General features: G+C 62.6%; 3 protein-coding genes across 5 annotated transcripts in view; 2 read left to right on the top strand and 1 right to left on the bottom strand.

The window, feature by feature from the left end:
* Positions 1-800, top strand: part of LAMTOR2 (late endosomal/lysosomal adaptor, MAPK and MTOR activator 2) — a 5,040-nt gene extending 4,240 nt beyond the window's left edge. The window contains exons 2-4 of the mRNA XM_027907075.1: positions 5-86; positions 202-291; positions 583-800. Coding sequence (XP_027762876.1) covers positions 5-86; positions 202-291; positions 583-639 — 229 coding nt within the window. The 3' untranslated portion in view covers positions 640-800. The remainder of the gene's footprint in view (positions 1-4; positions 87-201; positions 292-582) is intronic.
* Positions 1-3,017, bottom strand: part of UBQLN4 (ubiquilin 4) — an 18,468-nt gene extending 15,451 nt beyond the window's left edge. The window contains exon 1 of the mRNA XM_027907059.1: positions 3,014-3,017. The gene's annotated coding sequence lies outside the window, so the exon portion shown is untranslated. The remainder of the gene's footprint in view (positions 1-3,013) is intronic.
* On the top strand, positions 1,358-10,658 carry RAB25 (RAB25, member RAS oncogene family). Of its 3 annotated transcripts, XM_027907060.1 has the most exons (8): positions 1,358-1,600; positions 2,572-2,767; positions 2,869-3,062; positions 3,225-3,305; positions 9,217-9,412; positions 9,484-9,677; positions 9,780-9,860; positions 10,083-10,658. In XM_027907060.1, the coding sequence occupies exons 1-8, from the start codon at positions 1,561-1,563 to the stop codon at positions 10,220-10,222; spliced, it is 1,122 nt and encodes a 373-aa protein (XP_027762861.1). In that variant the 5' UTR covers positions 1,358-1,560; the 3' UTR covers positions 10,223-10,658. The 3 variants fall into 3 exon arrangements, with proteins under 3 accessions (XP_027762861.1, XP_027762863.1, XP_027762862.1); XM_027907062.1 differs by lacking the exons at positions 9,217-9,412; positions 9,484-9,677; positions 9,780-9,860; positions 10,083-10,658 and adding an exon at positions 4,064-4,953 and having other exon boundaries at positions 1,362-1,600; XM_027907061.1 differs by lacking the exons at positions 1,358-1,600; positions 2,572-2,767; positions 2,869-3,062; positions 3,225-3,305 and adding an exon at positions 5,485-5,576.
* Positions 10,659-12,660: the final 2,002 nt, after the last annotated feature.

The raw sequence follows: 12,660 nt of genomic DNA on the forward strand, positions 1-12,660 counted from the left end.
CCAGCAACATCTGGGTGGCCTACGACAAGAACGGGCACCAGGCGTTCAACGAGGACAACCTCAAATTCATCCTCATGGACTGCATGGTACGTGGGGCTGGGGGCTGCCCTCCCCTCCCTGGGGTGCTGGGGGTCCCCCCGGGACCCTGCCCGTGGTCCGGGCCAAGCTGGGATGTGACAGATGCTGTTTCTCCCTGGGCAGGAGGGGCGAGTGGCCATCACACGGGTGGCAAACCTGCTGCTCTGCATGTATGCCAAGGAAACAGTGGGATTTGGGATGCTGAAGGCCAAGGTAATGCTGGTTGGGAGGGGGCTGGGCGGGAGGGCCACAGGGCTGAGTCCCTGCTGTGGTGTGGGAAAGAGCTGTTGAGGATTGGGATGGGAGGGCTGGAGGAAGCTGCCGTGCCTGGGATGCCTCTTTCCTCCTTGCAGAGGCTCCTCTGTTCCCCATGCCCACCCGGGCACCACACCACACCTTTTTAAGGCTCTAAACTGAAATATAAATTGCAACAAGCACGTGGGCAGTGGGCACAAAGGTGGCAAAACCCCCCTGGGCACAGCTGACACTGCTCTCCGCTTGCAGGCGCAGGCGCTGGTGCAGTACCTGGAGGAGCCACTCACACAGGTGGCCGCATCCTGAGCGGGACAGAGGAGGGCTCGGAGGTGCTGCCAGGCTTTGACACCATCACTGTCATGGGTGGACGGTGAGCGGCCCCGTGGGCATCCCAGAGCTCTGGTGTGGCCTTAAAAATAAGGTGGGGGAAGCACAAAAGCTGGGGGGTAATAAAAATGTGTCTGATGCTTGTGTCTGTTGTGAATAAAAGGGGGAGCTGGTGGAATAAAGCATCCCAGCCGGGCTGGGGGGGCCTGGGCAGTGATTTGGGGTTCCTGTTGCTGTGCAGTGAACCGACACCCAAGGGGAAAACGGGGCTGGTGTCAACGGGAGAGGTACAAGAGAGCCGAGTTTCCCCCCAGCCCTGCCCAGCCGCTCTGGGCTAGCGGGGGGCAGCGGGGGCTCCTTCCCATCCCAGTTTTCCCGACTTTCACACGATGGCAGCAGAGGCGAGGGAACGTTCAGAGCCGGCAGGAGCTTGGCTGGGTAGGAGGGGGCTCTGTGCCTGCCACGGCTGCTCTTGCCCCCCGCGCTGCCCTCGCACCCCTCACTGCCCGTGTTGACCATCCTGCCCTCGCTGCCCCAGCCTGCCCCGCGCTCGGGCAGGATCAGGCCCCGGCTCCTCCTCCGGCCGCCCCGTGACGGTCCCAGAGGTGACACTACCTGCCCAACCTGCGCTGCGACACCCGGTCCCACCCCTCGAGCCGGGGGCCGCGCTGCGCTGCCAACCCGGCCGGCCCCGCCGCTGCCACCGCCACCCTTCGCTCCCCACCGGACCCCCCTCGCTTCTCCCACCCGCTCCCCGACGGTGAGGAACCTTTGCCCGCTCCGTCTCCTCCCTCGGCGCCTCCGGGAGCTCGGCCCGCCCCGCTGTCTGCTCGAGGCTTGGCAGCGGCGAGGAGGAAACCCAGCGCTGGCCCCGCCAGGGCGGGCGGCAGCCGGGCCGATATGGGCAGCGCCGAGGAGGATTATAACTTTGTCTTCAAGGGTGAGTCCTGCGCTCGGTGCGAGCCCCCTTCTTCCCCCAAAGGGATGGAGCAGGAGGCCAGGGGCTGCGGGCAGGGAAATGGGGTGCCTTCCCCCCAGGGCTGCTGTGTCCTGAACCGGGACGCTGTTGAGTGTCCCCGCAGCTGCAAAGGGTCAGGGAATTGGGGAGCAGGCACTGGCCTTGGCCGTGTCCCCAGCTGACAGCGGCGAGGCCAGGGCTGACAAGCGGTGTCGGGATCCACGGAGTCATGGGGAGATCCACACACCCCAAGGCTTCAGGTGGGGTTGCTGGGTGAATTGCTGGTGTGAGGTGTAGGGGCTGTGACAGCTGGGGTTGAGAATGTGAGACATAAATGCTGTGTGGGCCTGTAACCCCCGTAAGCAGCAGGCATTGAGAAGTCATTCTGCTGTGGTGCCCAGGGCAGTGGCACATGCAGAGGATGTGGGCATCAAACCTAGGCTGGAGAAACAGGGGCACAGCCTCACACCTTCCAGCCTGAGCTCCTCAGGCACAGGGCCCTGGCATCCTGTGTCTCTGCTGGGTGCTGCTGGCCAGATACCACAGGGGCTCAGAGCTCCCCTTGGGCAAGCAGGGATGGGACAGGCTCTGGTGTGCCACCCATCCTGGGTGCCCACTGCAACAGGGGGACCCAGGGCCCACCAGCATCCTCACCCTGCTCCTGCTGCCCAGAGCCTGGTAGCTGTGACCCTTGTGAGCGGCTCTGGGGCTGTACCAGCAGATGGGGAGCGTGGCTGGGCTGTGCCGAGGGGGCTCAGCCACACTCCAGAGCCTGAGAGCTCGTGGCACAGGGACAGACCCCAGTTTGCTGAGGGAGCAAACACACCAGGTGTTGAGTCCACACACCTGCCCAGCCTCTGTGCCCGGTCTGGGGTCCCTGGGCAATGAGTGATGCCCACGCAGCCAGTGCCAGCAGCAGGGCAGTCCAGTGGGATTTCTCCTTCCTCCTGCAGTCGTCCTGATCGGGGAGTCTGGAGTGGGCAAAACCAACCTGCTCTCTCGCTTCACCCGCAACGAGTTCAACCACGACAGCCGCACCACCATCGGCGTGGAGTTCTCCACCCGCACCATCCTGGTGGGAGACGCCGTGGTGAAGGCTCAGATCTGGGACACCGCCGGGCTGGAGCGGTACCGAGCCATCACGTCGGCGTAAGGGCGGGATGCCCGGAATCCGGGCCCCTCTGGGACCTGGGGGGGTGATGCTGATGGGGGTGTCCAGAGCGTGGGGTGATAGTGGGGTTCTGCCACAGGTATTACCGGGGGGCCGTGGGTGCCCTGGTCGTGTTTGACATCACCAAGCACCAGACGTACGACGTGGTGGACCGCTGGCTGAAGGAGCTCTACGACCACGCCGAGGCCAGCATCGTCGTCATGCTGGTGGGGAACAAGACCGACCTCGCGCAGGCTCGGGAGGTGCCCATGGAGGAGGCGAAAATGTTTGCAGGTACAGGCTGGCACCCCGCCACAGGGGCTGGGGGCTTGGGAACCCCCCTGGCAGCAGCGACCTGCACCAGTGCAGGCACCTGAATACCTCTAAAGGGGCTCCAGAGTGGAGCCGTGCCCTCTCCAGGGTCTGCATTGTCTCAGGGGGCTCCTTTACTTGCAGAAAACAAAGGGCTGCTGTTTGTGGAGACCTCGGCGCTGGACTCCACCAACGTCGAGCAGGCGTTCGAGACCATCCTGAAGGGTACGGGCACCGGTGCCATAGGGTCCTGGGCCATTCCAGGGGCCCTTCTCGGGGATGCAGTGCTGGGCAAAGGATGTGCAGAGCTTCCCTCCTCTGCCCTGCCCCACCTGAGCTCTTCGGGGCTGGTTTCGGTGTCGTCTTTCTGGCTGGTTTGGTTTCCAGCCTTTGGTGCTGGGCGTTTCGCTCCCCACACCCGGGGCTTTGTTCTCATGGCCCCTGGGCATTCCCGAAGCCCCAGGGGCTCCTTCTCCCCCATAATCTGCAGTCCCCTTCCTGTTGTCTTGGCTCCTGACTCAACGTCTCCAGCACCCTGCTGAACTGGCCACGGGGACCTGGGGAGATAGGGATGGAGGGGGGTGATTCTTGGCTTATGCAGGAGCAGCTCTCTGGGACGGGCAGCCAGCAGCACCAGGGCAGCCAGGCGTGCCGTGCCGTGCCAAGCCACGCTGTGCTGTGCCATGCTGTGCCGGGCTGTGCCGAGCCAGCCTGGCCCAGTGAGCTGCCAGCCCCGGCGCAGGGCGAAGCACTAATCCCAAGTTGGGTAAGAGGAAATTGCCCAAGCACAGGGTGTTCCCCTGGTGCCACAGGGATGCAACCTGGCAGAGCTGCTCCTTTGTCACCCTTCAAGTCACCCCTCTGCTGCAGAGAGGGGAAGGAGAGCCACGGGCGAACAGCAGGGGCTGCAGGCTTGTGGCTGTCCCTGCTTCCCCAGGGGCCTGGGCTGACACTCAGACCCCCCAGCACCTCTTCTTTTGCAGAGATCTTCCACAAAGTGCAGAAACAGAAGCAGAGGAGCAGCCAAAGCAACACGGTGTCACTTGCCAGCGAGAGCCCTGCAAGCACGGCCCCAGCACAGGAGGAGAGGCGCCCATGCTGTGTGGCCCTCTGAGCCCTGGGCACCCTGGGAGGCCCCCGGGGCACCCCACAGCCCTTGGATGTGCCAGTGGCATAGAGCTGGGTCTGCCTCTGGCTACCAGCACAGGCTGTGCTGCCTGCAGTGCCACCCCTGTCCTGGTGCAGTGGGGACCAGCAGCCCACACAGGGGCCAAGTTCTGCCATAAATGGTGAGAAGCACCAGTGCCAGGAGCTCTTCTCTCTCTGTTGTGTTTTTGCCGGGCCCTGATTAGTATCACCTCCCTCATGCACTGCCCCAGTCCCTCTGGACCTGCGGGACAGAGGACTGGGATACCTCCAAGGCACTGCTGGGGAAGGAGCCAGGAGGTCCTGGCCAGGCTCATGCCAGCAACAGGAGCCTCTCAGATTGCCTCTGGCCCTGGAGTTGCTCCTGTGCCACACGCTGGGGATGTGGCTGACCCACGGGTGTCCCTCCTGCCAGGGACTGCCCTGGAGTTGAGCCAAGCCCTGAGGAGCGAGTGGCAGCACTCAGGCCTTGGCTCCCTTCTGTCCCATCCCAAACATGGGGTGAGTGTGACAGCAGGACCAAGTGAAGGTCCCTGCTGGCTGCGTGGTGGGACAGGACCCGGTGCAGGGCCAGGAACAGCTCTGTGTCCAGGGCAGGGGTGACGCAATCATTAAAGGACTTGTGAAATGCAGGTTTGCTGAGCTGGAATTCCTGCATGTTTGTGGTCGACTCCCTGGGTCCCCACCTTCATAATGTGCTGGACACAGTGGCCTCCAGAGCAGCACAGCTGGATGCCATGGCCCCCCCTGTGCCCCCTCCCACCCCGATGCCATGGTCCCCCCTGTGCCCCCTCCCACCCCGATGCCATGGTCCCCCCTGTGCCCCCTCCCACCCCAAAGCCATGCTCCACCTGCAGCCCCTCCCCAAGCAGCCTTTCCCAGTCCACATCCCCCGTTTGGACTTCATCAGTCCGAGGGATGATGCAGCCTCCGCCAGTTATCCAAAACCCCTCGGAAACTCCTGCTGGATTGTCCGTGTCTTCTCTCACTTTCCCTTTGCACCGTGCCAGAGATGCCCTGCCCAGGTCCCTGTCCCAGCCACGGTGAGTGTGTGGCCGTCACTGTCCCTGTCAGTGGCACACGCAGGTGGTGGCACACTGTCCCTGCTGCCGCGCAGAACCTGCCCCCCCCCCTTACCTGGCCCAGGTGAGCACACCTGGGCTATGACGGGCAGCCCCAGCCGCCAATGGGTGTGGAGCAGGAAGGGCTGTGGCCACCAACGGGGGGCGGGGGACAGGTCCTGCCGGGGCTGGATAAGGCCCGGAAATCCCAGCTAGCCCAGTGGGAGTGGGGTTGCCGTGCTGGGCGACATGCGGGGCAAGGACGATGAGTACGATTATCTCTTCAAAGGTGGGTCTCCTGCCCGTGCTGCGCCGGCCGTGCCTGCAATGAGCTGTGCCAGTCTCAGCCTCCTGGCTCCGTGCAGCGCCCTTGGGATGGGGCTGGAAGCTGGGGCTTGTACTGGGACATAACACCCAGTTCCCAGTGCTGGGGGCCAGCAGTGTGGGCTTGTTGTGGTGCTTCCCTGTGCTGGGCAGGGGGTGGGGAGCGGTGGGACTGGGGTTGAAACGCTGCCACGGTCTGAGGGTTTGCTCAGAGCGGAGCTGGTGTTTTGTGGTCCCGGTGCTAATTACAGCAGCTCGTTACTGATGTGGGAGGGGGCTGGAGCCCTGGCCTGAGAGCACAGTCCTGAGAGGGGTGGCCGTGGCTGTGGCAGGGTGCTGGTCCCTTGGAGTGGTGGGCAAGGCTGGTCTGTGGGGCTCTGTGTGTGCTGTGCTGGCCCCTGAGCACCTGGGAGTGCTCTGCTCTGCGGGGCTGGTTGGGGGGAGCATGTCTAGGGGCTGAGTGAGAAACCCCAGGAGGGGGGAAAGCTGTGCTGCCCCTGGCATCGGTGGAGGGGAAGGATCCTGGGATCTGGGGTTGCCCTTCCTGGTGCTGGTCCTGGTGGGACACCTCCAATGTGCACAGGGGCTACAGGGGACTGGCCCTTGGGGACACAGTGTTGGCATTCCTTGCTGTGGGAGCCCAGCAACCCTGTGGAGCATCCCCATCCCCGTGCGTGCCAGGCTTCCCTACCATCCTGCTGTGGCCGGAGCAGATGCTGGAGAAGCCAGGGGACATTTTGGGCCAGAGCGGGTGCTTGGCGAAGCCAGGGGACATCTTAGCAACGCCACAACCTCCTGAGCCGTAAAATCCGGGGCGTGAGCTCACCGTGGGGCGGCCCTGAGTGAGTCAGCCTGCCCACACAGCCTTGCCCGAACGGCCCCGAGTAATTCCAGCCAGCGACACGACGTAATTCCAGCCAGCGACACGCCGGTGGCCCCCGGCTCCTCACACACCTCCCCTGGCCTCTGCCCAGGAAAATCCTCCTCCCTGGAGTTATTCTAGGACCTGGGGAAGGGGGAAACTCTGATGCTGGGTGGTGCTTTGAGCGAGGCACCCAGGCAGGAGCTCCCCCTGGCCGCACAGCTCTGAGGGGGCTCCTGCTCATGGTCCTCCTGTGCCTGTCCATTCCCTGTGTCCAGGGGCATGCTCCTGGGCTCCAACAGCTCAACTTCTGCCCTGAGAGAAGGGACATGACCACGGCTGGAAAGCAGCGTTACTCTAGGTTTCACTGAGACAGGAGCACCAGCTGCTGTGAAGCACCATGCTCGTTCCAGCTGTGCTTGTGGGAAGGCCCTGGTGCTGCTGGAGGGGCTCAGGATGGGTGAGGCGCAGCTCTGGGCATGGCTGCCTCTGGGAGCCTTCCTTGGGGCCCTGTGTGGAGGTACAGGCTGTTTCCATCCCCTCCCCTGCAGTGGGACCCGCCGTGCTGAGGACGTTCGCCGGTGCTCGCAGGACGCGCGTTTGGGGGCGAGGATGGAGAGTTTCAAATGCTTTTGCTGCTCCAGCCCCTCGTGCCCTTCAGGCTCAGGGGGATGGGGTTCAGCACATTTCCCCTGGAGGCTGCAGGACCCTCCCCCTTCCCCTGTGTGGTCCAAAGCCCTCTGGAGTCTCACAGCACTGCCGGGGTGGGGGTTGGAGCCGGGGAGTTGCAGTTGGGAGTTGAGCCGGGGAAGCAGCAACTTCCCTTTGGTTAAGGACTGAGCCCAGATCAAAGCTTCGATGCTCAGGAAGCGTTAACGAGCCTGGCTCATCACTGGCCTGCATTTTCCTGTCGGCTGGTCCGGGGTATTCCAGACTGTCAGGGTCCTCCCAGACCTGCGTGCGGTGGGCAGCAGCTGAGAAGTCAGTGCTGCCCTGGGCACATCCCCCAGCGTGGGTAGCAGGGCAAGGCAGGGATTCTGCCCCTCTGCTCCCCTGCAGAGCTGCCTCCAGCCCTGGGGCCCCAGCACAGGAAGGATGTGGAGCTGCTGGAATGAGTCCAGACAAGCCCACGGAGCTGCTCCGAGGGCTGGAGCCCCTCTGCTCTGGAGCCAGGCTGGGAGAGCTGGGGGGGTGAAACCTGGAGAAGAGAAGGCTCCAGGGAGACCTGAGAGCCCCTTCCAGGGCCTAAAGGAGCTCCAGGAGAGCTGGAGAGGGACTTGGGACAAGGGGAAAATGGCTTCCCATTGCCAGAGGGCAGGATTTGATGGGATATTGGGAAGAAATCCTTCCCTGTGAGGGTGGGGAGGCCCTGGCACAGGTTGCCCAGACAAGCTGTGGGTGCCCCATCCCTGGAGGTGTCCAAGGCTGGGTTGGATAATGCTTGAAGCAACTTGCTCTAGGGTAAGATGTCCCTGTCCCTGATAGGGGGTGGGACAAGATGGGCTTTAAAGTCCCATCCACCCAAACCATTCTGTGCTGCTGTAGAGGAGCTTCCCTTCCCTCTGTCACTGGCTGTCCTGACATGCTGATTGCCAGTGAGGCTCAGGTGCTTTCCAGCTGTCTTTGGTGACCCCAGGGACCTGCTCCACGTGCTGCTGGGCTTCCTGGAGCTCAAGCTGTTTGCTGGCTGCCCTTCACTGAGGGTTTGGGCAAGGAGGTGGCTGCACTGTTGAAGGTGCTGCACCCCAGTCCATGCAAGGGACCCATGTCTGTGACCTGGAGCTGGTGGGCAGGGATTATCCAGGACATGGAGCAACATCCCAAGGAGGATGGTGTCTGCTGAGCCTTGGCTGAGTGTAGCTGTGCCTTGCTGTAGCTCCTGCAGTGGTTTGGCATCCTGGTGGTCCCTTGCTGGTGCTGCTGCTCTGGTGTCCTCCCCATCGTGGTCACTGCATGGTCGTGACCTCAACTGTTGTCTGACCATGGTGGGGAGAAGTGTCCCACAGGGTGGGCAAAGTGAAGTGTCTGAGTGCACCTGGGGAAAGGACAGGGTTGGCAGCGAGAGAATTAAAAATAAATTAAAAAAAAAATAAATAAAAACCTGTTGAGTCATAAACTCAACAAACTTGACGGGGGAGGCGTGTGATAAAGCTCCCCAGGGCCTGTTGCACCAGGTTTTACCAGAACAGGCCAGATCTGGGACAGGCAGAAAACGCACTTAACCCACACCCAGGGACTTACCAGCTCAGGGGCTGGACCAGCAGCAGTGGAGGAGGAGGAGGAGGAGGATGCTTCCCTTCAGACCATATCTTTAAGTCCTCCTGTGTGCCCTCAGGGTGGGAGGCCACAGAGGGTGGGAATGAGGAGCCCCAGCCCTGCCTGGCCTCTGGCCTGGCTGTTCCTGCACAGGTCCTGGCCCTGGTTTTCTGCCCCTTTTGGATACATCAGTGCATAGGACACCTTCCTGTCCCCAGGGCTAGGACAGAAACCACTGGCAACTTCCCACTTATGGCAGGAATTTCCTTGAGGGGTATTTATGGGCAGTAGTGACGCCACCAGGAGGAGTGGAGGTGGCTGATCCTGCTCTGCTTCGTCCCTCACCTGGCAGCTTCTCCCGAGGGAGATAGAAGTGGGGTCCAGAGTGGGGGCAGATGGGGAGATCCCTGTCCCTGCCAGGCTATGGGATGGGTGCCTTTGCTGAGTGTCCAGGGGAGCTGACACTGTGCTTGTGTCCCCCCCCCAGTTGTGCTCATCGGGGACTCCGGGGTGGGGAAGAGCAACCTCTTGTCGCGCTTCACCCGCAACGAGTTCAACCTGGAGAGCAAGAGCACCATTGGGGTGGAATTTGCCACGAGGAGCATCCAGGTGGACAACAAGACGGTGAAGGCTCAGATCTGGGACACGGCGGGGCAGGAGCGGTACCGAGCCATCACCTCAGCGTGAGTTGCCTTCCCTCCCTACCCGTGGCCCTCTCCCTGGGCCCTGCTGTGACCCCATCCCTGTCCCACAGGTACTACCGGGGGGCGGTGGGAGCTCTGCTGGTCTACGACATCGCCAAGTACCTGACGTACGAGAACGCCGAGCGCTGGCTGAAGGAGCTGCAGGACCACGCCGACGCCAACATCGTCATCATGCTGGTGGGCAACAAGAGCGACCTGCGGCACCTGCGGGCCGTGCCCACCGACGAGGCCAGGAGCTTCGCAGGTATCCTCCCCCGTCCTCTCCAATCCCATCCCATCCCATCCCATCCCATCCCATCCCATCTGGAGCTCACGGGACCCGTCTGAGCTCGCCCTGTCCTTGCAGAGAAGAACGGGCTGTCCTTCCTTGAGACGTCTGCTCTGGACTCCACCAACGTGGAGACGGCTTTCCACAACATCCTCTCGGGTAAGGGGCAACCGGGAAAGGGAGGGGGGGGCAGGGATAGGGGTGGCTTTGGACATTGTGTCCTCCTGGGGATGGGATTTGGGGTGGAATCCTGCTCGCTGGATGGGGAGATGTGGGCATTTGTACCCCTGGAGCCGTGTGTGTGGGGAGGGGGCAGGTCCCCCACTGACAGACGTACCTAAAGCATTGTTTTTTCCTTTCCCTTCCTCTCCCTGCTGGCAGAGATCTACCGCATCGTGTCCCAGAGGCAGATCACCGGGCAGCCGGAGTCGGAGTTCGGCCCCAGCACCACCATCGAGCCCATCCGGGTGCTGCCCACCCAGCAGGAGGGCCGGCAGACCCCCTGCTGCCAGAACATCTGAGCCCCCTGGGCTGCCCCCAGCGCCCAGCACGTGGTGGCATCGCGTGTCTCACCCTCTGCCCCCTGCAGCCCCCTGAGCAGGGCGGGCTGGCAGCTGCTTTTGTGTGCAACCTCACGCTGCCCTGTGTTTATGTAGGACCTACAAAAATGGGGGGGGGGGGAGGTGCAGGCAAAGCATCAGGGTGTCTCCCCTCTCTCCCCACGTTTGGGGACATGCCATCCCCTGTGTCCCTGCTGCCCCTGCAGGCACAGTCACCCGGTGACTGGGTGGCACTGGACAAGCCCGAACGTGCCGAGTCCCTGTTTGGCGACGCCCTGGGTGCAGCCCCGCGGGGTGGGTGGGGAGGGGGGACACCGGGTGCACCTTCCTCCCACCCAGTGAAAGCAGCAGCGACACGGCCAGTTGCACCCAGCCCTGCCCCTGTGGCACCCAGGGCTGGGAGTGCCCCCGGGGTGCTGCTGGGGACAGCGGGGTGGGGTGTGACACTGTTGTCATGCTGTGACCCCCTCGAGGCACCAGCAAAGGGAAGAGCTGTGACTCTTCCACGGAAAGAGATGGGAGCAGGAACTCGGGTGGGGGGGAGGGGGCTGGTGGCATGGTTTTTGGGGAGCCCCGAGGAGGGGACAAGGGGGGCCCAGGGCTTTGGGGGGCTGAGGGTGAGGGCAGGGATGGGGTGCTGAGGGTAAGCACATGTTCCCTCCATGCCGCTCCCTGTGTGGGGGCCAGTGCCAGCACGGGGGACCCCTTAACTCTGGCTCTCAGAAGCCCCTGGCACGGGTTGGCCCTGCCCCACTTCAGGGTTTGGCCACTGGTGGCCGGTGCCCTCGTGGCCCAGCCTGGGGACATGGTGCCATTAGATGGAGCATCTGCTGCACCTGCAGGGTGAGAGTGGCCCTGTCCCCACTCCGGAGGGCAGCAGCCACCCCCCAGGCTGGCACCTCCCAAGGTGCTGGGACAGACTGGGCTGAGCCCAACCCCTGTCAGGGGTCACTGGCAGGTGTCAATCAGGACCAGTGCAAGTGGGAGAGTCTGTCCTCACTCAACCAGTGCTGGGGGTCTGTCTCTCCCTGGCTGCCCCCCCCATCACCCCATCTCACTTGACCGCGTTGGCAGGATCTGGGCCAGCCTCTCACCTTGGGGTGCAGTTTGTTGATGAAACAGGAATTGAGGCAAAATCCCCAAATAAAGCTGCTGTTGAGGCTCTTTCTCTGTCTGCCAGGACAGTTCCTTCAGGCAGGAGTGCTGCCAGCCCCACACGGGGCAGCTGGGCAGCATCCCCAGGCGCTGAAGGGTGAGGAGGAAGAGGGCAGGGAGGGAGCTGTGACTGTAACCTGGGCAAGGGGGTGCCCTCCCGGGAGGCTGGAGAGGAGAGCTTGAAATTCAGGCTCAGAGGGGCAGGTTGGATCATGCTGCCAGCACAGGGGCAGTGTGGTGGGGCACAAACTGGGCATGGGAGCAGCTGCACTATGTGGATGTCAGCCCCAACTGAGTCTGGGTTGCCCCTTTTTATCCAACCTGGCACAGCCAGCCCAGCCATGGTGGCATCTTAACCTTGGCTCCAGCCACCCCTGCATGGTGTGTCCCTGCACCACAGCACTTCTCCATCCCAGAGGCAGCCTCCTCCCTGAGTCAGCCAGGCCCATCCTTGGCTGCATCCTGGGGCTGATCACAGCTGGGGACTGTCCCCAGGTGAGCAGTGGCCATCACCCCCCGGGCCAGGCTCTGCCCTGTGCCCACCCCAGCTGGCAGTCACGGTGACACACAGACCAGCTGGAGCTGCCAAGCGCCACCCCCTCCCACACCATCTGCCCACACCAAAATGTGGTGCCAAGAGGTGATGTCAGCCCTGCTGGTGGGAGAGGTGGATGCTGCTCCAAAGGGCTCCTCAAAGGGACAGGGCTGAGCCAAACATCCCTTGGGTCTCCCTGCCCTCGAATGTGCCATCAGCCAGGCACCAGCATGGACGTGTGGGATGATGAGTTCATTTAGGCTCATGGACACACTTTTGGGCTCAGCACCTCAGTTTTGTTCCAGGCTTTCCAGCTTTCAGGTGGTTTCTGCAGGGATGAAGAAGTGGGAAGGGTGAAACGCGGCACAGGGTGGCTCACGGACCTGCTGGCACCAGGACTGGGAACAGCAGCTGGTGCAGGGGCCTCACCCTCTCAGAATGCTCTAACAAACCTTGAGAAGTGTTGCCAAAGGCACAGGACTGGTGAGAGACCCAGGAGGGGCAGCAGAGGGAGGTCTGGCCTCACCACCCCAGAACTCAACCCCCCAGGGCCCTGTTCCCAACCACTGCTCCTGCCCCCTCCCAAAGCACGGACACACAGAAACCAAGAGCAGATACCAAGTTTCTTAAGTAATAATACTTTAATAAAATTAAGTTCTTAATGTAATTTAGCACATTTAATACATTAACCCTTTCCCTTCTTTGTTTT

The sequence above is a fragment of the Empidonax traillii genome, unplaced genomic scaffold (genome assembly GCF_003031625.1).
Source record: "Empidonax traillii isolate 1590-97213 ecotype Southwest subspecies unplaced genomic scaffold, ASM303162v1 scaffold1397:size233085, whole genome shotgun sequence".
Classification (NCBI taxonomy): Eukaryota; Metazoa; Chordata; class Aves; order Passeriformes; family Tyrannidae; genus Empidonax; species Empidonax traillii.

Coding starts and splice junctions, on each gene's coding strand:
- RAB25 (XM_027907060.1), top strand. CDS start 1,561: ATGGGCAGCGCCGAGGAGGATTATAACTTTGTCTTCAAGG. Junction 3,063..3,224: donor GGAGGCGAAAATGTTTGCAG/GTACAGGCTGGC, acceptor CTTTACTTGCAG/AAAACAAAGGGCTGCTGTTT. Junction 9,413..9,483: donor TACCGAGCCATCACCTCAGC/GTGAGTTGCCTT, acceptor CCTGTCCCACAG/GTACTACCGGGGGGCGGTGG.